Below are 27,622 nucleotides of genomic sequence, written 5' to 3'. Positions count from 1 at the left end.
TAACAAACACCCTAATACCTTACGACTTGTTTTCTCCTATTCACAATGGGTGATTGAGAGCGTGACGTAACTAACGCCATAAGGATGCTCTAAGTAATCTCTAAACATTTTTTTATGACACCAGCTGCACCGGTCTCTTCCAAAGGGGTGCGGAGCCCTCTCAGCTCCTGTGGCCTCAGTCTCTCTTCTCTTCCTTGTTCTCTTGAGAAATGGCCTTCAGCCTCTAAGACAGCGGCTAGAAAAGATGCCTCACATTTTTAATCTACAACTTTCTTGCTCCCTATCTCAGCCAGAGTGGACTTGGCAAAACAGTTCCACTAGCTGGGAGATTCTTAGTTTTTTCAGCTTGTTACAAACATACTGATTAGAGTCCAGATGTCTGACATACATATCTTTAGTTTAATAAAGTGTTTTTTATAGCTGTTTTGTGATGTATAAGACCATCTGTGGGCTACGTGCTTAAAAACATTGGGTAACTGTGACCTTCCCCCTATAAAACCCTCCCGCTAACTCTTTAGAATTAAACAGAATTTAGGAGAAATTTAACCCCCTCTGTCTCTTGAATACCAGTATTCAATAAAGCCCTCTTGCTGCTTACCTCCTCCTGTCTCAGTATTGGCTTTGTGGCAGGCGGCTCGAATCTGCGATTTGCGGTAACAGCTACTTCTTAGGAACCATATGGGGCAGTTCTACTCTGCTCTGTAGGGTCACTATGAGTTGGAACCTACTCAACAACAATGGGTTTGGTTTTTGGGTTTTTTTTTTTGTTAGAGGCCATTCAGCTCTGCAGGAAACAACTGTATTTTGCATCCCATGACACGACATCTTTAAACATCCCTGTCCTCTGCCTTCTGTGCTGCTAAGCTCTGCAAAATGTCTACTCGCCCTGATCCAGGCCAGACAATAACAGGAGTCTGCTCATCACTGACAGATAAGCCAGACCCTAATCAATCACACCAAGTAATCTGGATTACGTCAAACCATACTTAAAACAAGTGTGGGACCAGTCAGCATTTTTGAACGGCTTTCATTTTAAACCATGTTTCAATGCTGAGAAAAACCAATCAGTTAAAACTGAAATTATGTTGATTCCTACTTCAGAAGGTCCAGCTGAAGCTGCTGTTAACCAAATTTTTCTGTTAACCAATAATCTTTCTAAATTTCTCTTCTCTGAAACCTAAGAGCCTCATTCCATAAAACCCATTGCTATTGAATTGATTCTGACTCAGTGACCCTTTAGGACGCAGCAGAACTGCCCATAGGGTTTCCAAGGAGCGGCTAGTGGATTCGAACTACCAACATCTTAGTTAGCAGCTGTAGTTCTTAATCACTGTGCCACCGGGGGAAACGGTATCTCATTAGGGTTTTGATTTACATCAGTCTGATAACTAATGACATTAAGCATTTTTTCATGTGTTTGGTGGCTATCTGTGGTGAAATAAGTTCCTTTATGAGGCTTTTTGCCTTGGCTCTTTGCCCTGAGGACTTACCTTTGCCCTAGTTTTCTACCCCAGAGGGTTACCTTTGTCCAGGTTGACTGGCATTCTTGGGTAAGGTGTAAACAACTTGGTTTTGACACTTTTTGTCCGGTCCTGGGCTGCAGCCTGTCCTGTGATTGCTATGCATCTGTCAGGGATTGGTCAATGGACTATACAAATGAGGTAACTATAGACCATGCAAATGAAGTATCGTTGGCCTACCAAGAAGAGATCGGTCAGTTTGTGGACCCTCACTGGGAGGTATCATGCCTTGAAATTGACAAGGAGTTGCAGACATAAGCAGCCAACCCAACTGAGGTTTCAGAAGCAGGAAGAGACAGAAGCAGGAAAAGAAGCAGCAGGAAAGAAGCAGAGAGAAGAAAAGGAGGCAAATAACCACCTAAAAGAGCTGTAGTACGGGTCAAGGGTTGTAACAGTGAAGACAGAGGCAAGCCCAAGAAGGGCCCACAGGCAGAGCCAGTGAAGACAGGCCTGGAAGGAGCCCTGTGACAGAGTCAGGGATAGCTCATGGAGGCAAGAGGAGCCTGTCCTGAGGGGGCCAAGGGGGGGCCTTCCTCAAGGGGCAGAGAGGAGGTCTGTCCTTAGGGCTGAAGAGGAGGCCTGCATGGCCAAGAGGAGCTGAGAGAGCTGTCCTACACTGAAGAAGGGGGACTTTGCCTATGTGCTTCCTGGTCCTGACACTGGGTTGTAGCCTGTTGCTCCTGACCCCAAGTTGTACCCTGTCACCTCCTTAATAAACCACTTAACTGTAAGTATGGTCTGTTCTAAAAACAACATGGGGGCAGTGTTTGACCTCTAGCTTCACGAGGGGAAAGGAGAATCAAGATCAACAGCCCAAGGCCAGTTCTTAGGAGACGGAGATCAGGCAGCCTTCCTCTCTCTACCATCTTTACCAATTTCTGACACCAATCGTCCCTCCCACGGCACTCTCTACTTCTCTGCTGAGTCCGATAGTTTATCGCAGTGGCCACACTCAACTCACAGACAATATTCACGATTATGGGTTTACTAGGGAAGTAACAGTTACAAACCAGCTCAGTAACACTCAGAATACAGCTCTTCCATCAGGACAGATTCTTCCCAGCTACGCTCGCAGGCACGCCTCTCCCCGGCCCTAGGCCTCTGCTCAAAGGCACTCAGCTTTCTCTCTCCATAGGCAGCGAAGTCCACCGTGCCATCTCCTGCTGCCGGGTCTCTCCTGCCACCACTTCTCACTGTCTTCGAGGTTACAGCTCACGCACTCTCTTGGTTTCCTGCTTCCCAGAGCTTCTCGGTACAGGGATCCCGGGTCCAAAGGACATGCTGGCTCCTGGCTATTCTTCTTTGGTGGTGGTGGAATCCTCTCTCTCCCCCTCGTCTGGGATGGCTCACCTCCAGCCCAGTGGGATGGCAAAACTGACCAATCCCTTTGGTGAGCCACATCTACCCTATCACAAAGTCTTGCCCAATCATTTGGGTGGGGGGTTACAAGACCATGGCTAGTAAGGCTACACAAAAGCGATCCATTGCACCACATCTGTGAGTTCTGTGTGGCCACTGTAACTCACCATCAAACACAGAAGAGACGCAGAGTGCTACGGGGAGGACGGCTGGTGTCAGGATTGGTAAAAAGATTGGAGAATGCAGGTATCTCTGACCTCCAACTCATGAGTCAGTTTTGGCCTGATCCTGGTCATTATTCCCCTGAAGTTACACAGGTTCTAACAATACTATTAGTACTCCTACCATTTCATACCATTTGAATGTCCTCTGGTGAAACGTCTATTCAAGTCCTTTGCCCATTTTTTGATTGGGTTATTTTCCTTTTATGTTGTTAAGTTGTCAAAGTTATACATAAATATATATATATGTGTACATATATAAAAAACAAACCAAGTCAGTTGCTTCTGAGTTGATTGTGACTCATAGCAACCCTACAGGACAGAGTAGAATCGACCCATTGGGTTTCTAAGGAGCAGCTGGTAGATTCAAACTGCTGACCTTTTGGTTAGCAGCTGAGCTCTTAACCACTGCACCACCAAGGCTCACATATAAATATAAATATATATAAACCCAAAAACCAAACCCAGTGCCGTTGAGTCCATTCCGACTCCTAGCGACCCTATAGGACAGAGTAGAACTGCCCCATAGAGTTTCCAAGGAGCACCTGGTGGATTCGAACTGCCGACCCTTTGGTTAGCAGCTGTAGCACTTAATCACTATGCCACCAGAGTTTCCATAAATATATAGAGAGAGAGATTACGAGATTCTTATTGGATATATGGTTTCTGAAGATATTCTCCCAGGTGGTAGCTTGTCTTTTTGTAAAATCTTTTGATAAACAAAAGTTTTATATTTTTATAAAGTCCCGTTTATTTATTTTGTCTTTTGCTACTTATTCTTGCAACTTTTTAAAGTCTGAAATTATGTAAAATACACTTTAAAAATCATTTTCAAACAGCTGGAATGCAGAAGTGAGGCCAGTTACACCACTGCATAAAGATACAAAGGGTCTTCGCCCACCCACAGTGCACGTTAGAGCAGAGGCCAGAGTTGTGTTCTACTGAAGATCATGGAACACAACCTGGCGAGGCTTACTCCACCTTCTAAAACCTTCCACACAAAACATGTGCCCATCATCAATATAACCCATACCCACTGCCATCGAGTCGATTCTGAATCACAGCGACCCTACACGACAGAGTCGAACTGCCCCAGAGATTTTCCAAGAAGCGCCTGGCAGATTCGAACCGCTGACCCTTTGGTTAGCAGCTGTAGCACTTAGCCACTACCCCCCCAGGGTTTCCATCATCAATATTAAGCAGAGAGAGTAACTCTGAGTGTTCTGCTGTCTGGGAAGCCTGTCACAGGATAGAAGGGCAACTCACACAGACTAGTGGGCATATCAGAACTGGGGGGCATTAAAAATCCCAAAAGCCACCCCACTACAGACTGATTAAAACAAACTCTTGGGAGTGGGGGTCACAGACAGCCAAGGTTGCAAACCACCGCTTTAGATAATCTTCAACTCCTGGGCCCAGCAAACCATCAGTTTAATCCTGTTCATTCCTATTATCTTACCAGAAATATTTGACAGCAGTGTTGGCCCCTTGGCAGAGCTGCTATTACTTCATTTACCACAGAGGTTACGCCACAAACTTATGGGGAAAAACCACACTATACGGGCTTCCACTTCCTGCAGGTCAGGACAGCTGTCCCTACACTGTCCAACAGCTATCGACAAATGGTGCCATGAAAATCCCGCACCCACCACCTCCAGAAGTTTATCGTGGAGATCCCACGACTCCCGTAACTTGCCATGATTTGCCATTTGCTGTGCTTGCCAGGGAGGCCCTTGGTAGTACAAAGAGTGAGATGCTTGACTGCTAACCCAAAGTTTGGAGGTTCGAGTCCACTCAGAGGCACCTCGGAAGACAGGTCTGGAGATCTAACTCCAAGAAGTCGCAGCCACTGAAAACCCTGTGGGGCACAGTCCTACCCTGACACACACGGGGTCACCAGGAGTTCTATGGGGCGCAGTCCTACCCTGACACACACGGGGTCACCAGGAGTTCTATGGGGCGCAGTCCTACCCTGACACACACGGGGTCACCAGGAGTTCTAGTCACCAGGAGTTCTATGGGGCACAGTCCTACCCTGACACACACGGGGTCACCAGGAGTTCTATGGGGCACAGTCCTACCCTGACACACACGGGGTCACCAGGAGTTCTATGGGGCGCAGTCCTACCCTGACACACACGGGGTCACCAGGAGTTCTATGGGGCACAGTCCTACCCTGACACACACGGGGTCACCAGGAGTTCTAGTCACCAGGAGTTCTATGGGGCACAGTCCTACCCTGACACACATGGGGTCACCAGGAGTTCTATGGGGCACAGTCCTACCCTGACTCACACGGGGTCACCGGGAGTTCTATGGGGCACAGTTCTGCCCTGACACACACGGGGTCACTGGGAGTTCTATGGGGCACAGTTCTACCCTGACTCACACGGGGTCACCGGGAGTTCTATGGGGCACAGTTCTACCCTGACACACACGGGGTCACCGGGAGTTCTATGGGGCACAGTTCTGCCCTGACACACACGGGGTCACCGGGAGTTCTATGGGGCACAGTTCTGCCCTGACACACACGGGGTCACCGGGAGTTCTATGGGGCACAGTTCTGCCCTGACACACACGGGGTCACCGGGAGTTCTATGGGGCACAGTTCTGCCCTGACACACACGGGGTCACCGGGAGTTCTATGGGGCACAGTTCTGCCCTGACACACACGGGGTCACCGGGAGTTCTATGGGGCACAGTTCTGCCCTGACACACACGGGGTCACCGGGAGTTCTATGGGGCACAGTTCTACCCTGACACACACGGGGTCACCGGGAGTTCTATGGGGCACAGTTCTGCCCTGACACACACGGGGTCACCGGGAGTTCTATGGGGCACAGTTCTACCCTGACACACACGGGGTCACCGGGAGTTCTATGGGGCACAGTTCTACCCTGACACACACGGGGTCACCAGGAGTTGGAGCCAACTCATGGCTTGGTTGCCAGAACTTACAGTCTGCATTTTGTGTGTCCTGACCTTGTCCCTGAATTTAATCAGTTTTCCTACCTTTTACTTTCTTGCCCCAGCTTTCTCCCTGAGACCCTCTATTAATTTTAACCTCTTGTGTCACATCTTGCTTAAGGGTCCTTAAGTTCTTTTAGGATGGAGATGGGATGTCAATATAAAACGGAAATACTTTACAAGCAAATACAAAACATTAATATTTTAGAATGGTGAGGGGCCTCAGAAGAAATGGATTACCCAGCTCCACTCCCCTCATTTTAAAGTTGAAAAGACTCAGGCCAAGAATGGTTAAGAATCCACCCAGGCCCACGTCACAAAGATTGAATGACAAGGCTAGGACTAAAGGAGTTTGGACGCATGTACAACTCTCCCTCGCTGTCTGAGGGGGAAACGGGCTTTGCCAGGCCGAACACGAATGCTTTCATGTGGTCCACGAGTCCACTGCCATTTGCTGAGCAGCTGTTACGTAAGTCCCTGGCTTGTGGCCACTACTGTCCACCACCACTACAGAACGTCTGGCCTCCCACTGCGCAGTGTGGAGATCTTCGGTCCTGAGGCAGCAGGGGACCACCAGCTCATATGTAAGTCTCCTTAATAAAACTCCTTGGCCGCCACACTGCAGTCGCTCTACTTTCTTTGCACTCTTGGCACCCTCTCATCTGCAGGCAAGTTTCAAGTTACTGGTCCATGTCTGGACACTGTCCAATTCTTTTTAGTTTCTGAGTTTACAGTGAAGTTCCCAGATCCATCCCAGAACTTCACTCCCAACCTTGTCATCCTTTCAGAGAATCTATGAAACATCTTGATTACGGACATAAAATCAAAAAGTGGCATCAGACCTATTTGGAAAATGGCTGTGCTAACGCCAAGAACTCAGTGTAACCTTTCACCTAGATTCTCAGTTGCCTAGGAACCAACCTTATTATTATTAATGAAATGAGTTTCACTGTGATCAGGGTAAAGACAGTGAATCCCTCATGGAAACCCTTTTGCTCCCGATCTCCTCCAGAGATCTAGCACTCTGGGCAAGGTAATTTTTAACAACTCATCCCTGAGAATATCATCATGTCATTACTTCGTAACTGTCATGAAACCCTTTCTGCGACCTTATGTGTCTTGCAATTGTGTCTTTGAGCTAATCAGTGTATTCGGGCTGTATTAATGTAACCAGTTGTTAAAAATTACTCCTCTCTTTGTCCCGCCTTTTACTCATCTTCATTACTGTAAACCAAAGAATGTTGTAATTTTTTATTTCCCCTTTCAGCACAACTACCTGACTCACCACCCCCCACCCTGAGATTCATCAGCTTCAGACCCTGAGGTTTTGCTACCTCCCAGCTGAATGAAAATTTGTCTTCAATAAATCTCTTTGATTTTACTTCAACAGAGTTGGAAAGAACCCATTCTATACAACGTTTGGCATAAACAGCAGGATTCCAGAGTCATTTTCCCCTGGCAAAGTCAGGCACCAACAAAGGGCCCCTTTGTTCCCTCCTGCTTTTGTGGACTCTTTGGGAACTGTCCAGAAGTAAGTGCTCCTGAAAAACAAGCCCTGAGCATTTTGGCACGGCTCTTTAAGACTCGAGCCCCATGCATCTTGGTGCGGCTCTATTCTCTATTGGGATTCATTAAAGCTTTTCTCTACTTTTTTTTTCATTCATGGCTAAACAAGCTTGTTAGAGGTCTGTTTCCACCTTTACCTTCTAGTCCAAGGAAGCTTGTTGGAGGTTTGTGTTTCAGGTGCGGTTTGAGTGTTACAAGTACGGTGCTCACGTTCATCTTTCTTTTGCTTTCTGTTTGCGAATCTGCAGTTTGAACTGTTGTTTTAAAAAAAAGTTGTTTACTGAGGCATTTTTGAGTCTCACAAGCTGTAAGATCCCAGGGCACAGCCCCTGACAGGTTTTTATCAAACCCTGAAGTACTAAAGTTTCAGTGTACCTCTTGAGCTTTTTTTTTTGGTCTTTTGTTTCTGGTTTCTGTTCCTGGTTTAGACATTTTAGGTAGAAGTTTGGAGCATGACAAGTCCGCCATCTAGTGGACAAAGAGTATAACTCTCCACTCAAACCTTTTTCTGGTGCATTTTGGCTCAGCAGACCTTGTTGGCACGCGCTGGTGCCTGGTAAGGCAGGGAATGTCGCCTCTAAGGACCATAACAGATTCCCTTCTGAAATCCTTGTTTTCTATATCGTCAGGAACCACTCTCCCAATACGGTTCAGTACCTTGAATGGTGATGTACACCTACCAAGGAAAATTTTGATGATCGATGGCCATGTTGGGGTAGTTTTGAGCTCACTAAATTAAATTTCCTGTGCAGTAAATTAGAGGATAAAAACTAAAAAACCAAACCCATTGCCATCAAGTAGATTCTGACTCATAGTGATCCTACAGAACACAGCAGAACTGCCCTCACAGGGCTTCCATGGAACAGCTGGTGGATTCTAACTGCCAACATTTTCCTTAGCAGCCAAGCTCTTAGGCACTGGACGTTAATCATAACCAGTGGGAGGCCATAGATCTGCCTCACTGCAAGATGCTATAACAAGGTAAGAAAATCTTATTAAGGAATTGCAAAGCTGAAGTTTTGTGTCTGGTTCCTTATTGGCTGAAATTTCTCCTCCTGCTAACCCTGTTTCACCTCATTCTCTGGTAACTACTCCTTTATACTCCTCTCTACTTCTCCCTTCTGGCAATGCCTTATCAGAACTTCCTTATCATTACCACCCTAAAGAGGGGGTCAAGAAGAAAGGGGCCAAATCTGAGTGGAGCTGAGCCCATAGTTGAGATGCCCTTTAAGGTGAAATACCCCAAAACTGGAGGATAGCCTGAGACTATCTTTGCCCCCAGTCTGTAAGCACTACTGTTAAAGAATTCCCTAACCAGTGCAAAGATCCTGAGAAATTTAGCCAAGAATTTAAAATCCTGCCAGAACTTAATGCCCAGTCCAGCTGATCTAGGATTTGTTATTATTGTAATAACCCTGGATATTTTAAGAAGGATTGTCTTAAATTAAAAAACAAACTTGGTGTTTTGCCATTAGCCCCACCCAAGCCTGAATAAAGGGGCTCAGGGAATCTTAGTAGTGGCTCTAAATTCGGAGCAGAAAATAACTCTTCAAAATAATGGGAAACTGTGTAATTTTTAATTGACACAGGGCCACTCTGTCTACCAATAACCCCACAGGTTTGCAAAAGACTCTACCCCGGAGTAAAACACCTTTAAGGTTGTGGGGGTTTCAAATCAAGAACAAACTAACCCTTTCGCAATCAGTAGCTGCTTCTTTGGAACTGATTGACGGTATGCATTCCTTTTTATTGAGTTCACAAACTCCTGTCAATTTATTAGGAAAAGACTTTTTATCAAAATGGAATTGTCAGATCAAATTTTCTGATCAAGGAGATATTATCTTAGACCTACGTGATCTTTTTAAACAGACTCTGAGGAGGTCTTATGCCACCTTCTGGCACCTATCTTTCCTTTACAGGTTTCTAAATTCCAAGGAGGTATGGCACTTGAGATCATCCTTCTATGTACCAGAGAGTTTATGGGCGAACTCATCCATGGACAGTGGTTGGGTTCCATCAACAGAACCTACTGAAGTTCAGGCTGATGCGTCTGAACTTTGACCCAAGGTCCCTGAGTACTTATTAAAATGGGAGGCCAGAGATGGATTGGCCCCCAGAATTCAAGATGTCCTGACCAAAGAACTCATTATTCCCTGTACTTGTTTGTACTGGCCCATGGAACACTCCTATTTCCAGTAAAAAAAACACAACGTCCATGGTTGGGAGTTTGCGGACACTTAACCATACTGTTATCTCGAGATTCCCTACGGTGCCTAATCTTCATCTGCTTTTTTCCCCCCTTTTTTAATACTTTATTTTTTAATACTTTTTATTGTGCTTTAAGTGAAAGTTTACAAATCAAGTCAGTCTCTCACACAAAAACCCATATATACCTTGCTACATACTCCCAATTACTCTCCTCCTAATGAGGCAGCCTGCTCTCTCTCTCCACTCTCTTCTTTCGTGTCCATTTCACCAGCTTCTAACCCCTCCACCCTCTCATCCCCCGGTCCAGGGAGGAGACGCCAACATAGTCTCAAGTGTCCACCTGATCCAAGAAGCTCACTCCTCACCAGCATCCCTCTCCAACCCATTGTCCAGTCCAATCCATGTCTGAAGAGTTGGCTTCGGGAATGGTTCCTGTCCTGGGCCGAGAGCAGGTCTGGGGGCCATGAGCACCGAGGTCCTTCCAGTCTCAGTCAGACCATTAAGTCTGGTCATACGAGAATTTGGGGTCTGCATCCCACTGCTCTCCTGCTCCCTCTGGGGTTCTCTGTTGTGTTCCCTGTCAGGGTAGTCATCGGTTGTAGCCAGGCACCATCTAGTTCTTCTCATCTCAAGATGATGTAGTCTCTGGTTCATGTGGCCCTCTCTGTCTCTTGGGCTCATAATCGCCTTGTGTCCTTTTTTTCTTCACTCTCCTTGGATCCAGGTGGGTTGAGACCAATTGATGCATCTTAGATGGCTGCTTGCTAGTCTTTAAGACCCCAGACGCCACTCTTCAAAGTGGGATGCAGAATGTTTTCTTAATAGATTTTATTATGCCAATTGACTTAGATGTCCCCTGAAACCATGGTCCCCAGATCCCTGACCCCGCTACGCTGGCCTTCAAAGCATTCAGTTTATTCAGGAAACTTCTTTGCTTTTGGTTTAGTCCAGTTGTGCTGACCTCCCCTGAATTGTGTGCTGTCTTTCCCTTCACCTAAAGTAGTTCTTACCTACTATCTAATTAGTGAATGCCCCTCTCCCATCCTCCCTCCCTCCCCCCTCTCGTAACCACGAAGGAATGTCTTCTTCTCAGATTAAACTATTTCTCAAGTTCTTATAATAGTGGTCTTATACAATATTAGTCCTTTTGCACCTGACTAATTTCACTCAGCATGATGCCTTCCAGGTTCCTCCAGGTTATGAAATGTTTCACAGATTCCACACTGTTCTTTATCGATGCGTAGTATTCCATTGTGTGAATATACCATAATTTATTTATCCTTTCATCCGTTGATGGACACCTTGGTTGCCTCCATCTTTCTGCTATTGTAAACAGTGCTGCAATGAACATGGGTGTGCATATATCTGTTTGTGTAAAGGCTCTTATTTCTCTAGGATGTATTTCAAGGACTGCGATTGCTGGATCGTACGGTAGTTATATTTCTAGCTTTTTAAGGAAGCGCCAAACCGATTTCCAAAGTGGTTCTACCGTTTCACATTCCCACCAGCAGTGTGTAAGTGTTCCAATCTCTCCACAGCCTCTCCAACATTTATTATTTTATGTATTTTGGATTAATACCAGCCTTGTTGGAGTGAGATGAGATCTCACTGTAGTTTTGATCTGCATTTCTCTAATGGCTAATGATCATGAACATTTCCTCATGTATCTGTTAGCTACCTGAATGTCTTCTTTAGTGAAGTGTCTATTCATATCGTTTGCCCATTTTTTAATTGGGTTATTTGTCTTTTTGCAGTTGAGTTTTTGCAGTATTATGTAGATTTTAGAGATCAGGCGCTGATCAGAAATATCATAGCTAAAAACTTTTTCCCAGTCTGTGGGTAATCTTTTTACTCTTTTGGTGAAGTCTTTGGATGAACATAAGTGTTTGATTTTTAGGGGCTCGCAGTTAGGTTTTCTTCTACATTCTTTATAATGTTTTGTATACTGTTTATGCCTTGTATTAGAGCTCCTAACATTGTCCCTAACATGATCTTTACCGTTTTCGATTTTATATTTAGGTCTTTGATCCATTTGGAGTTGGTTTTTGTATATGGAGTGAGGTATGGGTCTTGTTTCATTTTTTTGCAGATGGATATCCAGTTATGCCAGCACCATTTGTTAAAAAGACTGTCTTTTCCCCATTTAACTGTTTTGGGGCCTTTGTCAAATATCAACTGCTCATATGTGGATGGATTTATGTCTGGATTCTCAATTCTGTTCCATTGGTCCATGTATCTGTTGTTGTACCAGTACCAGGCTGTTTTGACTACTGTGGTGGTATAATAGGTTCTAAAATCAGGTAGAGTAAGGCCTCCCACTTTGTTCTTCCTTTTCAGTAATGCCTTATTTATCCAGGGCCTCTTTCCCTTCCATATGAAGTTGGTGATTTGTTTCTCCATCTCATTAAAGAATGTCCTTGGGATTTGGATTGGAATTGCATTAAATGCATAGATCGCTTTTGGTAGAATAGACATTTTTATAATGTTAAGTCTTCCTATCCACGAGCAAGGTATGTTCTTCCACTTATGTAAGTCTCTTTTGGTTTCTTGCAGAAGTGTACTGTAGTTTTCTTCGTATAAGTCTTTTACTTCTCTGGTAAGATTTATTCCTAAGTATTTTATCTTCTTGGGGCTACTGTAAATGGCATTGATTTGGTGATTTCCTCTTCGATGTTCTTTTTGTTGGTGTAGAGGAATCCAAATGATTTTTGTATGTTTATCTTGTATCCTGATGCTCTGCTGAACTCTTCCACTAGTTTCAGTAGTTTTCTTGAGGATTCCTTAGGGTTTTCTGTGTATAAGATCATGTCATCTGCAAACAGAGATACTTTGACTTCTTCCTTGCCAATATGGATGCCCTTTATTTCTTTATCTAGCCTAATTGCTCTGGCTAGGACTTCCAACACAATGTTGAATAAGAGCGGTGATAAAAGGCATCCTTGTCTGGTTCCCGATCTCAGTGGGAATGTTTTCAGGCTCTCTCCATTTAGGGTGATGTTGGCTGTTGGCTTTGTATAAATGCCCTTTATTATGTTCATAAATTTTCCTTCTATTCCTATTTTGCTGAGAGTTTTTATCATGAATGAGTGTTGAACTTTGTCAAATGCCTTTTCTGCATCAATTGATAAAATCATGCGATTCTTCTCTTTTGTTTTATTTATGTGGTGGATTACATTGTTTTTCTAATGTTGAACCATCCCTGCATACCTGGTATGAATCCCACTTGGTCATGGTGAATTATTTTTTTGATATGTTGTTCAAGTCTATTGGCTAGAATTTTGTTGAGGATTTTTGCACCTACAGTCATGAGGAATATGGGTCTATAATTTTCTTTTCTTGTGGTGTCTTTACCTGGTTTTGGTATCAGGGATATGGTGGCTTCATAGAATGAGTTTGGTAGTATTCTGTCCTTTCCTATGCTCTGAAATACCTTTAGTAGTAGTGGTGTTAACTCTTCTCTCAAAGTTTGGTAGAACTCTGCAGTGAAGCTGTCCGGACCAGGACTTTTTTTGTTGTTGTTGGGAGTTTTTGATTACCTTTTCAATCTCTTCTTTTGTTATGGGTTTATTTAATTGTTCTACCTCTGTTTGTGTTAGTTTAGGTAGGTAGTGTGTTTCTAGGAATTCATCCATTTCTTCTAGGTTTTCCAATTTGTTTGAGTATAGTTTTTCATAGTAATCTGATATGATTCTTTTAATTTCAGTTGGGTCTGTTGTAATATCACCCCTCTCGTTTCTTATTCAGGTTATTTGCTTCCTCTCCTGTTTTTCTTTTTTCAGTTTGGCCAGTGGTTTATCAATTTTGTTGAGTTTTTCAAAAAAACAGCTTTTGGTCTTGTTAATTGTTTCAATTGTTTTTCTGTTTTCTATTTCATTTAGTTCAGCTCTAATTTTTATTACTTGTTTTCTTCTAGTGCCTGTGGGTTTCTTTTGCTGCTCTCTTTCTATTTGTTCAAGTTGTAGGGATAATTCTTTGATTTTGGCCCTTTCTTCTTTTTGGATGTGTGCATTTATCAATATAAATTGGCCTCTGAGCACCACTTTTGCTGTGTCCCAAAGGTTCTGATAGGAAGTGTTTTCATTCTCATTGGATTCTCTGAATTTCTTTATTCCATCCTCAATGTCTTCTATAATCCAGTCTTTTTTGAGCAGGGTACTGTTCAGTTTCCAAGTGTTTGATTTCTTTTCCCTGCTTTTCCTGTTATCAATTTCCACTTTTATGGCCTTCTGGTCAGAGAAGATGCTTTGTAATATTTCAGTGTTTTGGATTCTGCTAAGGCTTGCTTTAGGACGTAATATGTGGTCTATTCTAGAGAATGTTCCATGTGCACTAGAACAGAAAATATCGTTGGTTGCTTTTGGGTGGAGTGTTCTGTATATGTCTATGAGGTCAAGTTGGTTGGTTGTGGCTCATCTGCTTTTGTGTAATGTACTCCCAGATGCAACTCATTTTACAACAATAGCTTTATGCAGTGCCTTTTTCCAGTTTTCCAGTGCTCCAGTCAATATTTGTTGTTCACAGTTACTTGGGATAATCAACAATATACCTGCAGTGTCATGCCCCAGGGATTTCCTATTTTTCTCAGGCTTTGTGAACTGCTTTGCAGCCCCTGCAATTTGCAAAGGGATCTACCCTATTACAGTATGTAGGTGGCCTTTTGTTCTTTTCAAATTCACTGCAAGCCTGCATAGAAGATACTGTTTTACTTTGACAATGTTTGGCCACTAGGAAGCATAAAGCATCTAGGGAAAAATTAGTGTTGGCTTTAACATCTATTAAATATTTGGGACATGTAATATCAACTAAAGGTATTCCATAGACCCCAAGAGAAAGGATACCATTATGGCCTTCCCTAGCCCCATGGCAAGCAATTAAGGGGATTTTTGGGTCTCTGCCGTTGCTGTCACACATGAATTCCTAATTTTTCATTAACAGCCCAACCCTTATACCAGTTTTTAAAGGGGCCTGCACCTAACCCATTTCAATTATCAAAGAAGGTATCCAAGCTTTCTCTAAGTTAAAGGAGTCCCTACTCACTACCCCAGCTTTGGGCTTTCCTAATTATAATTTAGACTTTTCGTTATATGTCCTAGAGATAGTTGGAAATTCCTTGGGGGCTCTTACTCAAAACCACGGGGGTCAGGAGCCACCTGTCGGTTACTATAGCCTACACTTAGACCTGGTCGCTTGTGGATATCCTCCTTGCCTTAGAGCAGCTGTGGGAACAGCTGTATTAGTAGAAGCTATGTCAGACATAGAGCTTGGAAACTTTGTGGATGTTTATGTCCCGCCATGCAGGATCAGTTATTTTAAATTCCGCTCTAACTGAACGCCTCTCAGTCAGCAGAATAACCTCTGATGAGGACCTTTTCGCTACCCCCAATGTCTGGTTACAGTTAACTCCTTGAACCTTGCAATTCTGTTGCCTCTTCTAGAAGATAATGATACTATTTCCCACAATTGTCTTGATTTAACAGACCAGCTGTTAACTCTCAGGCAAAACTTGCAAGAAATCCCTCTCCCTAATCCCTCTCTAGTTCTTTTTGTTGATGGATCTTATTTTAAGTCAAATCCCCCAAACAGGCCCCAAAGGAGGAAATGATGGAATACTTTGACCAAGATTCTGATCCTCAAGTAATTAAGGCCTCCTTAGCCACCCATTTGGAAACCCTGGAGGCGTAGTGGTTAAGTGCTACGGCTGCTAACCAAAGGGTCAGCAGTTCGAATCCACCAGGCGCTCCTTGGAAACTCTATGGGGCAGTTCTACTCTGTCCTATGGGGTCGCAATGAGTCGGAATCAACTCAACGGGACTGGGTTTGGTTTTTTTTTCTAGCCACCTATTTAAAGTTGGCCTCGGATGAGGAAGTCATCTCCTGGATTCAATCCAGCTGTACTCAAGACCCTATTAGTGGTCTGTGGACAAGACCAAATCAGAGGCTAGTCCTTCCAAGCTGCTTGTATGTGCCTGTGTTTAAGGCCTTACTGACCATTTATGGGCCTACTGAAATCAATGACATGATCCATAGTTTGAATCACCATTTTTGGGCAACCTGCTCAGTAGCCATAGTTTATGTGCTTCACTATGATCTTGAGAATCCTCCCCAAACTCCAATATTAGACTTTCCTCCCTTAATCCAGGAAACCCTGGTAGTAGTGTATTAGTTTAGTGCTATGGCTGCTAGCCAAAAGGTCAGCTGTTTGAATCTACCAGGTGCTCCTTGGAAACTGTGTGGACCAGTTCTACTCTGTCCTATAGGGTTGCTATGAGTCAGAATCAACTAGATGGCAATGAGTTTGGTTTTCCGGTCCCTTAATCCAAGCTCCTGTGGCAGAAAGTCCCTGTAAGGCCTGTTCACCATGTGAGTCAGCAGTTCCTGTTAGTTGAAGAAATTACCCCTACAGGAACTATCTGGTATTGTCTCAGAAGCCACCAGATTATGGCTCCAAAAAGCAAAAAGTGGATGTGGAAACAAGAGCACTGTCAATCAAATTGGGGCACAGATTATTGGGACGGACTTCCCCACAACTGCAAGTTGGTTATGCCTAAATCCTTACACCTTCCATTGGTTCTAGATATTCATAACCATGTAGGCCGAGATAAATTAGTGGAATTAGCAAACAAACATTACTGAGAACACTACCGGGAAGTAGCAGACCGAACAGCAAGACAATACTATACCTATTCTCAATTTATCCCAGGCAAACCTTACCACCCCACTCCAGGTAGATATCCTTTGTCGTCTCTATGCTTGAATGGCAAATTGACTTTGCCCAGATGCATCCTTCCCATGGCTATATGTTCTTGTTATGGGATCAGTTATTTCAAATTCTCCTCTAACTGAACACCTCTCAGTCAGCAGAATAACCTCTTATGAGGATCTTTTGGCTGCCCCCAATTTTCATATTGGTTTGAGGCTTTCCCCCAGTAAGCACACAACTGCCAGCTTTGTGGCCAAAAAACTTCTAGAAATTATCACAACTTAAGGGTCACCTAAGACTCTTTGCAGTGATCAAGGTACTCACTCTACTGGTCAAATCATTAAGGAAATTTGATCAATTTTTCCAATTTTTCAAAGGCTTCATTGTCCTTATCATCCTCAGTCTTCAGGACTGTTAGAAAGAATTAATGGTATTGCCTTGGTTATCTAGTGCTGGTCCAAAGGATGCGCTCTGCTCCTGGCACTGCTTTCTTGGTGGCATAAGGTTCTCACTCTTTCCTAGCTTCCCTTTCCTTTTATCTCTGATGCTGCCGGTCCTCTATCCATTCTGTTTCAAAACAGCTTCCACACTTCAGGTATCTGTTAGGATGGCACCCCACTCCTGGTACCAAATTCTGTCTTAGTCATCTAGTACTGCTATAACAGAAATACCACAAGTGGGTGGCTTTAACAAAGAGATGTTTATGCTCTCACAGCCCCGGAGGCTAGAAGTCCAAATTCAGGGTGTCAGCTCCAGGGGAAGGCGTTCTCTCTCTTTGGCTCTGGAGAAAGATCCCTGTGATGCATCAGTCTTCCCTTGGTCTGGGAGGATCTCAGCACAGGAACCTCTGCTCCTGGAACTACTTTCTTGGTGGTATGAGGTCCCCAAGTCTCTCTGCTTGCGTCTCTCTTTTATATTTCAAAAGAGATTAGCTTAAGACATTACCTAATCTTGTAGATCTCATCAATTTAACTGCCACTGAACCATCTCATTACATCATAGTGATAGGATTTACAACACACAGAGAAATAACATAAGATGACAAAATGGCAGACAATCATACAATACTGGGAATTGTGACCCAGCCAAGTTGACAGATATTCCGGGGGACACAATTCAATTCATGACAGGTATCACTGAAATTCAATTAGCAAAACTAGCCTCTTTTGGCCTATCTTGGGACCAAGTTCTCACTTTTGTTTTGTTAAACTTAAAAGGTACTCCCTTCAGACCCCATAAATTGACCCCTTTTGAAATTGTTACCAGGAAGCCAATGAATCTGCTGTGTGGTTCAGCCTGTATTGATTCTAATCTCCTTCAGATTAGTTTGCTGAAATACCATCAGCCTTTGCTTCACTAAACAAAAGAAAAAGCCTCTATGATAAAAGAAGCTTTTGATAATCCAACTCTGAAACAGGTTAGGGCACCTGATGTTGTGCCTGAGGATTAAATCCATTGGAAAAGACATCAGCTAAAGGATTCTCTTTAACCTAAGTGAAAGGGACTCTACTTAGTCCTTTTAACAAACCCCAGTGCTGCTAAATTACAGTGGATTAAAACTTAGATCCACCGTCCCAGTTGAAGAAAGCTCACGTGGACCTTACTTGTTCAGCCAACTGAAGGACTTAAACTAAAGTCTAAACAGTGTTCTGGAAAAGGAACAGATGACAACGAGAGTGAACAGCTTATCCAGGACTATGGCAGAAGATTATACAAGTGGCTGAAGCATTTAGACTTTGTGCTATGCTACTACCCACACTTCTATCTTTAGCCATTTTGTATTCGCTATATACACTTAAAGATTGTTTTTTGGTAAATGTTCATGCAACTCCTAGAAATAGCTGAACTTAGTCTAGTAATTACAGGTGTGCTCAATATTTCTGGATATTCATGATATTTTTTGATCTTTGTGTTTTAATTGTGATCCCCATTATTGTTTTAATCCCATTATTGTCTCCTTTTTCTATTGCTTAGCAAGAGAATGCTTTTGTTAAGCTGGCCCAATCTGTGGCAAATGCTTGTAACTGAACTGAATGCTGGATTTGCCACTCCTCTCCCCAGCCCGTATAAGACAGTACTGACCACTGGCTTCCCCAATACAGAATTATCATCTAATACAACCACCAAACATTAATTACAGGGTTAATTTAAAATGAGCTATCAGAGTCAAGCTCTGGCAACTGAAGTTAATGCCTCTCCTGCAGTTTCATGTTTTAACTAGGTCCAAAGTATTCCATATGATTATGCTGCAGCTAACACGGTGAATCCAAATGTGAAATGTACAAACTGAGATTATACTGGGCAATACCCCTTTGTTGGACATTATCCTGAAGAAGCTTGATTATATTCTAGTTGTCATGATAATTGCTTTAAGACACTGAATGCAACTATTACACATTACAATAACCTGTGTTTTCAAACACAGCCAGTGGGAATTAAATTTTCGGAAATTTTCAATCTCTGATAATGCCAACGTAGAAACTTGGCTGGTAAATGCAACTTTATCCCTAGTTCTCAGACTTTAAACAAACCCTATGTGCTCCCTATGGTTACTGAGTTCTTTGTGGAGTTCAAATTACAGTACTACAGATGATCTCTAACCTAAAGATTTTTCCTTAGGCACGGGCTACATCCTGCTTGGATGGTTGAAGAATGAAGTGTCAAAGTACGTTGGGCACCTTGGGAGTTCCTCTAGATACTTACACCCATAATGAAAGTCTGCATTGGACCAGTGATTTAAAATTGATTTTTCTAGCCCCGGGTAGCTTAATATTTACCAGCAATCCTATTGCTGACTACCCCGGATGGGGCTGGTCCTTTTTGTGAGCAACCATTTCTTGGTTTGGCACAATACAGTTAGAGCTGTCCATTCATAACCTGTTGGATACCATGGCTCAAACAGCTGATGATGTTGCAGATGGAATGGGAGCACAACAGCGATCCCTTAATTCACTAGGTAAAGTGGTGCTTGATAATCAAATAGCTTTAGATTCCATACTAGCACAGCAGGGTAGAGTATGTGCCACTGCCAACACCTCACGTTGCTCTTGGATAAATATTACAGAAGTAGAGAAAAACCTTAAGATGATTCATCAAAAGACTGGTCACATTCTATACCCCCTATGACTTTACCATCCTTTTTTTGATACCTTCACTTGACTAAATAATAGTGTAGTTCTTGGTTACAGTCTTTGTTGCAAACCAGGTTAATTACAGTAAATATCATAATCCTTATTATTGGAAATATAAAATGTGTTATGAGCATCCATTATAGGAACTAGAAACCCCACTTCATCTCATGCTCAGAGAATTCTGTATGTCAACAATGCATTAAAAAACCCAAAACTAGAAAAGCCTCATGACTTAGATTAGCCATACGAAACTAGGTCAGGTTGCACTTCCAATGTGGCCTTACCCTATCCATTCCACATACCAAGGTCACTGAAGACAGCTGCCCAGCAATAACATGCTGGACTTACCAGAGCTGTCTGGCAATCAAAGTACTGGTGTTCCCTGACTATGGAGAAAAAGGGCTTAACATGAAAAGTAACTTATAAAGGCTAGGCCGCCACCTGGAAGCAGCATATCGACAGACCAAGACAGAAGGGAATATATCCATAAGTTGATAGAAGGGTGTTCTTCAAAATCCTTGATCAAAAGGAGGGAATGGTAAGGGATGTAAAATCAAAAAGAGACATCTGACCTATCTGTAAAATGGCTGAGCTAAAGCCAAGAGCTCAGTGTAACCTTTCACCTAGATTCCAACTCTGCTGTCTAGGAACCAACCCTATTATTATTAATGAATTGAGTTTCTTTGTGGTCAGGCTAAAGACTGTGAATACAACATGGCAACTCTGTTCCCAGTGTCCTCCAGAGATCTGACACTCTGGGCAAGGTAATTTTTAACAACTCACTCTTGAAAATATCCACCGTGTCATTACTTTGTAACTGCCATGAAACCCTCTCTGTGACCCCATGTCTTGCAATTATGTCTTTTAGCCAATCGATGTATTTCAGCTGTAACAAAAATCCTCACAACTGGACCAATAAGCAACATCATGATAAACGGAGAGGAGACTGAGGTTGTCAAGGATTTCATTTTACTTGGATCCACCATCAACACCCATGGAAACAGCAGTCAAGAAATCAAAAGACACACTGAATTGAGCAAACTGGCTGCAAAAGATCTCTTTAAAGAGCTAAAAAGCAAGGATGTCACCTTGAGGACTAAGGTGCGTATGACCCAAGCCATGGTGTTTTCAATCACCTCATATGCGTGCGAATGCCGGCTGATGAATAAGGAAGACAGAAGAAGCACTGACGCTTTTGAATCATGGTGTTGGCAAAGAACATTGAAAATACATACCATGGACTAACAAAAGAAACAAACAAATCTGTCTTGGAAGAAGTACAACCAGAATGCTCCTTAGAAGCAAGGATGGTAATACTATGTCTCGCATATGTGGGACTTGTTATCAGGAGGGATCAGCCCCTAGAGAAGGACATCATGCTGGTAAATTAGACATCATGCTTGGTAAAGTAGAGGATCAGCGAAAACGGAGACCCCTCAAGATGGATTGATACAGTGGCTACAAGAACGGGTTCAAGCACAGCAACAATTGTGAGGATGGCGCAGGACTGTGCAGTGTTTCCTTCTGTTGTGCAGAGTGTCGCTACAAGTTGGAACTAACTCAGTGGCACCTAACAACGAGGACAATAATGTTAAAAAGTACACCTCCCTTTGTCCTGCCTTTGACTGACCTTCCTTACTGTAAACCAATCAGAATACTGCAATTTTTATTACACTACACACCCCTCTCCCTTGAGATTCTCGAGCTTCAGACCCTGAGGTTTTGCTATCTTCCATTCAAATTAATATTTGGCTTCAAAAAATCTCTTTGATTTTACTTCATCAGAGCTGAAAAGTCTGTTCTCTACAACAGTCTTTAGGACCAAGTGCTGCCTCCTGCCAAATGCAGATTGTTTTTAGCCAGATTTTGAGACTTTTTATTTGCCAGGCGGAAACGCTGGTGGCGTAGTGGTTAGGTGCTTCGGCTGCTAACCAAAGGGTCGGCAGTTTGAATCCGCCAGGCGCTCCTTGCAAACTCTATGGGGCAGTTCTACTCTGTCCTATAGGGTCGCTATGAGTCGGAATCGACTCATAGGCACTGGGTTTGGTTTTTTTGGTATTTGCCAGGCAGGCTGCTTGACATATTCCCCTGGGTACCTGGAGCTTTTATTGTTTGTGTTGTTACCAAGAATAAAAGGCTAAAAAAGTTACGAGCAGTAGGTGCAATAGGATACCATTCTGCATAAGAAAAAAATTGTTTCTATCAATATAGAAAGAAATGTCTGGGACACAGGATGTTTACACAGCATTTACAGTGTTATTACTAGGTCGTGAGATTACGAGTAACTTTCCTTTTGGCTTATCTGTGTTTTCTAATTTTTCTTCCTATAATCATAAGGGGTTGCATAATTTTTTTTAAATGATAAAAATAATAAAACCCTCTAATTTATTCACTATCTTAAGTGAGGCTATATCGAGGGGTGAGGATGTTGATAACAATCTTTGAGTTTTTGGTTTTTCTTATCCACAAAACCAAATATTAACCATAAAAAGTCTGACCCAAACTGCAAAAAAAAGAAATGGCTCCACAGCAACGGAAATTTCGTATCCTGCCAGCAGTCAAACCATTACCTCCTAATTTAAATCTCAAATAGTCTCATGGCTGCAGGTGGGTAGAGGGCCAAATTATTAGCAGCCGGGCCAGAAGTAAACTGAAGTCAGCTTATGTCAGTAAAGGGAGGTGAGGCAGGGTTCAATCAACCACGTTAAGATTAGCCAATGGCTGATCTTCTATTCTCCCTCTTCGGTTTATAAATTTCATCGTAACTAGCAATCAGAGAGCCATTTGATTTTTTCCGGAACCAGAATGATCTCCCTACATACATACAGAATAACCGCTCCAAATAAACCTTATGTTTCAATATAAATTTTGACTGATTTTTAATAGGGGTGAGGTTTTTATTGGGAGCCCACCTCCCATCAGAAGCTCTGACCCTCTGGTCTTATCCCTGTCCATTACAAGCAAGCATGTAACTTCTGAAAAAAAAGGGAGGAGGAGCTTATTCTCAACATGAATTAGCCAGGCTGAAGCACTCAAATTCCAATTTTCCATCTTTAAATGGCCTTCCTTCTTTCCTACTCAGAACAGGCAAACAGCTTTCCACTCCAGGGTGTGTGATTTCTTTAAAAGAGAACAGATTTTGCCTGTAGCCACCACAATAAAAAAAAAAAAAAAAAAAAAAAACCACAATAGGACAATAAAAAATTAGGTTTCTCCATTCACAATCAAACCCATTTTGTTAGAGGGACTAAATCTGTTCACGAAAGGTCATTTCCATAATCTGTGAGCCCATTTCTGGATCTAAAAATATACAAACACTCTAACTGGAGCCCTAAGGTGCTGTGAAAGAAAAAAAAAATAATAACTGCGATTTAGGAAATAATACTGGAATCATTATTCCCTGTCCTTGAGCATAGAGAATGGTGGCTCAGCTGGAGCTGGGCTCACAAGGACACATCAACTGGGCCCTGAGATATAAAGACAAAAGATAGAATAATCTTGGAAAATATCTTTTAGGGAACTTTTCATATAAGCCAGAACACAAAAGACTTTCCACTCTTCATCTTTTTCTATTAACATTGAGTGAATAGAAATTTGCTGGACCAATGAAGACCCTCCCAACTGTGTTACTGAAAGACAGTTCAAAACGTAGGATCACAGTTTCTAGCCAATCTGTGAAAAGGTGAAGCTTTCAAAGGTTTTGCTCATTTGTAATGTTAAGATATACTGATGGCTCTGTAACCTTCCTTGGACTCGGGCAGACGTGGCTGTGACAGCATGCTTGTCCATCTTCCCACTCCTGCTTATTCTGTAATATTTCCTTGGATTCGGGCAGACATTAGCTCTGGCAGCACGCTTGTCCGCTTCCCACTGTCGTCTTTTTGAATATATGCCAAATAAAACTTTTTTCTTTGCTAAACTTTGTGATGTTTTCCCCCTACAACAGACATCTTATTTTGATTTTAACTGGTTTTTCTTACCCTGGATACAAAAAGAGTCTGACTTGGACTGCAAAAGTATCGACTTGTTTCTTTCACCAGAAACTGCTCTGCAGCATTCTAAATTTGTCTTTTTTTGGCTAGAAAAGGGTAGTTGATAACAATGTTAATGGTACCTCCTGATTTAATGAAAACGACCACGAGTTTTCTCAATTTTTATTTCAAGAGGTCTTATAGCTACAAATGAGTAAACAGCCAAATTTTCAGGGGCTACTTTTTAACATCAACTCAACCATTAAGTACTTGGCCACCATGGAAACCTGTATTCACCAAGAAAAAAATTTTTTAAGCTTTGTGAAATCTGGAAACTCTGGCGGCATAGTGGTTAAGCGCTACGGCTGCTAACCAAAAGGTTGACAGTTTGAATCTGCCAGGAGGAGCTCCTTGGAAACTCTATGGGGCAGTTCTACTCTGTCTTATAGGGTCGCTATGAGCCGGAATCGACTCAACAGCAGTGGGTTTGGTTTTTTTTGTGAAATCTGGAGTCCTCGGGAGCATTCTTTTTTCGTTTTCTAAATCATATAGGGAAACTTCCATTTCCCCAATTTATAAATTGTTTATTAAATTATGAAACAAATATTATTGCTTTGAGCTAATTCATCAAAGGTTTATTTTTTAAAAACCATTTTAACTAGCCTACTTCGAGCCACTCGTTTTTAGGAACAAAATGATCTCCCAGCATGCTTACAGAACGACTGCTTGGAATAAACCTTATGTTTTAATTTCTTTGTGTTTTGATTATTTTCAACAGTGCCCTAGTCCAACTCCAGGGACATGCCCTTGAATGTGCAGTCATAGCTAAACCTTGTCCTCTGCTCCACTGACAATAAAAATGATGTTGACAATCGCAGGTCCTTCCTTAGCAAGAATACCAGGGACTTGGGGGAAGCCACTGCCTCTTGGCTGGTTTCCCTGGCACAGTGGTCTGAAGCCCTTATTGCAATAACCTGTTTTATCCATCTGGTGCTACTTCTTTCTAAGCTGCCTTGCATACTAAACATGAAGAGGCCCGGTGGGTATTCCGACGAATCTATCCCTACTACCATCTCTATCTTAAAAATAAGAAGGCACCAGAATGTTTCAGAATATCACCTCATATGCATATGAAAGCTGGACAACGAATAAGGAAGATCAAAGAATTGATGACTTTGAGTTATGGCGTTGGTGAAGAATAATGAATATACCATGGACTGCCAAAAGAATGAACAAATCTGTCAGGAAGAAGTACAGCCAGAATGCTCCCTAGAAGCAAGGATGGCAAGACTTTGTCTCACATACTTTGGACATGTTCTCAGGAGCAATCAGTCCCTGGAGGACATGCTTGGCAAAGTAGAAGGTCAGTGAAAAAGAGGAAGACTCTCAACTAGATGGGCTGACACAGAGGCTGCAACAACGGGCTCAAGCATAACAAGAGTGAGACTGATTGCTTTTCCAAACATTTTCTGTCATTGCTGTTGTTAGGTGCCATCAGGTTGGTTCTGACTCACAGTGACCCTATGTACAACAGAAGGAAACACTGCCCGGTCCTGCGCCATCCTCGCAATCGTTGTTATGCTTAAGCCACCGTGTCAATCCATCTCGTTGAGGGTCTTTCTCTTTTTCGCTGACCCTCTGTCTCACTCTTAGCAATTATAAAATATATCTTAATGCCCTACAAAAACACCATCAACAGTTACATACTGTAAACGAAATCTTTGCCAACTGACTTCAGGCCTTTCCCTCTCTTTGCTCACTCTACCTCATTGCTGCTGTCGGCTGCCACAGAGCTGGCCCTGATGTGTGGCAACCGGTGCACAACAGGCTCCAACCGTGGTGCCTGTCGGAAGGAGATCACCAGGCCTTCTGCCTAGTCTTAGTCTGCATGCTGTGCAGACGTCTGTTCGGGTCTGTCTCCACCGACAGACAGGTGCTGGGTTATCATGAGGAGCACGGGCCTGGACGGAACTTGGGTCTCCCGCATGGAAGGCAAGAATTCCACCATGGAACCACCACTGCCCCTCACCCTAGCCTAACAAAAAGGACACACTTTTCCATGGCAAAGAGCAAAAATAACTGGCAGCAGGGGGCTGCCTGAGACTATGATATGCTTATGAAACTGAACTCTACCGCTGATATTGTAGAAGCATACTATTTACTGACTTGGAAAGCTATTTCTTAGCAAAAAAACTTGCAATCTTTTATTAATCAATCAGGAAAGACACAAAATTCCATCTATAATATCTTCTCTTTTTTTAAATGTGTATATATATTTGTTGTTGTTCTGTGTCCTCCAGTGGATTCAGACTCCTGGAGACCCTGTAGGACAGAGCAGAACCGCTCCACTGGGTTTCCTAGGTTGCAATCTTTCACTGGAGCAGATCACCAGGTCTTCTCTCCCGAGGAGCCGCTGGTGGGTTAAAACCAGTGACCTTTCGGTTAACTCTCAAGGGCTTAACCAGAGAAAAAGATCTTTAAAAAACATTCACCTATATTTTAACATGGTTACAAGAAATGGGGGCTATCACTGAATTTTCTTTAACGTATTTTGTATTTTTCTATTCTGCAAAATTCAAAATAAGTAACATTTACTTAATCTCCGTGAACTTTAACCAAGCAGCGACCTTCGGAGGAAGGTGTGGGAACCTCAACGACAAAGCCTGGTTTTTCTCTGAGGGACCCTTCTCAGAGCTTCTGACCACGCCCGCTTTAGCAGGCACCTTAAATGATTTTCTCCTAATCAAGCCTAGCCCAAAAAAAGCCTACAATTCCCTTCAGATTACTGAGCCCCTTTCAACACTAACGGCTGCCCAGGCCTGGTTCCAACCTCCTTCCCTTCTCTTCGCTGCAGAAAAACAAAAGGTGGGGCTGGGCGGCGGAGCAGCGGGGAGGACGAGACTCTGCGGCCCTCTCACAAACACCCGGCGAGGGACGGTCCGGGGCACCCCGCCGGGGTTCCAGGGCAACAGCGGACCCCAAAGAGCAGGGCTTCTCGCGGAAGGGTCCCCGGCACGCGCCCAAGGGCCAGGCCGGTCACGACCCCGACGGGCGCGCACTCGTGGCTCCCTCGCGTCCCAGTTCGCGGGGCGGCGGCGGGGCGGCGCCGGGGGGGCGCCGGGGATGCCCCCGAGAGCCGTCCTCTTGGCCGGTGCCTGGGCCCCTGACGGGCTGGGAGGCCGGGCCCCGCGCCCTCAGGCTAGACCCCACCGCGCACCGCCTGTGCGTCCTCACCGGGGGCGCCGCTGTGCTCCCCCCCGGGCCCGGGGCGCCACGGCCACGGCAGCGCTGACAAGGAGGCGCCCTGCTCCCCGGCCACCATCCAGTGCGGCCCGGGACTGGGGAGCCGGGGGCGGGCTCACCTGGGGTGGCGCTCACCTGGGGGTGGCGCTCACCTTGGGGGTCCCGCTCACCTGGGGGTCCGCTCACCTGGGGGTCCGCTCACCTGGGGGTCCGCTCACCTGGGGGTCCCGCTCACCTGGGGGCGGCGCTCACCTGGGGGTCCCGCTCACCTGGGGGTCCCGCTCACCTGGGGGTCCCGCTCACCTGGGGGTCCCGCTCACCTGGGGGTCCGCTCACCTGGGGGTCTCGCTCACCTGGGGGCGGCGCTCACCTGGGGGTCCCGCTCACCTTGGGGTCGCGCTCATAGTAGTGCTGCTGCGTGCGGATCCAACGGCCCACCAGGTGGTCGCGCACCGTGTGCGCCAACGCGAAGTAGTAGTCGCGCGGCGTGGCCACGTTGCGGTCCTTGACCAGCGTGAAGTGCAGGTGCCGGTTGAAGCTCTTCCGCACCTCGGCCACGTCGCCTAGCCCCGCCAGGCCGCGCACACTGATCTGCTTCCGCCGCTCGCTGTCCGTCAGCGGCTTCGCCATCCCGCCGGCCGGCAGGAGCCGCAGGAGCAGGGGGCAGCAGCCTGGACGCTCGGGCGGCTCCGCGCCGGGACTGTGGCCACCGCTCCGGGCAGGGGCCGCGCCTGCG

At 44.2% G+C, this 27,622-nt stretch overlaps 2 protein-coding genes across 14 annotated transcripts in view; both read right to left on the bottom strand.

The window, feature by feature from the left end:
* The window catches only part of LOC126067463 (uncharacterized), a 38,103-nt gene extending 10,781 nt beyond the window's left edge, over positions 1-27,322 (bottom strand). For 3 of the 13 annotated variants that reach the window (XM_049869383.1, XM_049869384.1, XM_049869385.1), the window contains exon 1: positions 1-27,265. This exon is cut by the window's left edge and continues 4,025 nt beyond it. The gene's annotated coding sequence lies outside the window, so the exon portion shown is untranslated. The other 10 variants (XM_049869380.1, XM_049869381.1, XM_049869382.1 and 7 more) reach the window with 10 other exon arrangements.
* Positions 1-27,622, bottom strand: part of PYGB (glycogen phosphorylase B) — a 114,612-nt gene extending 86,990 nt beyond the window's left edge. The window contains exon 1 of the mRNA XM_049869357.1: positions 27,274-27,622. Coding sequence (XP_049725314.1) covers positions 27,274-27,516 — 243 coding nt within the window. The 5' untranslated portion in view covers positions 27,517-27,622. The remainder of the gene's footprint in view (positions 1-27,273) is intronic.

Source organism: Elephas maximus, chromosome 25, assembly GCF_024166365.1.
Source record: "Elephas maximus indicus isolate mEleMax1 chromosome 25, mEleMax1 primary haplotype, whole genome shotgun sequence".
Taxonomy (NCBI): Eukaryota; Metazoa; Chordata; class Mammalia; order Proboscidea; family Elephantidae; genus Elephas; species Elephas maximus.
Note: the sequence above shows the minus strand (reverse complement) of the source record. Positions and strands in the feature narration are given on the sequence as shown.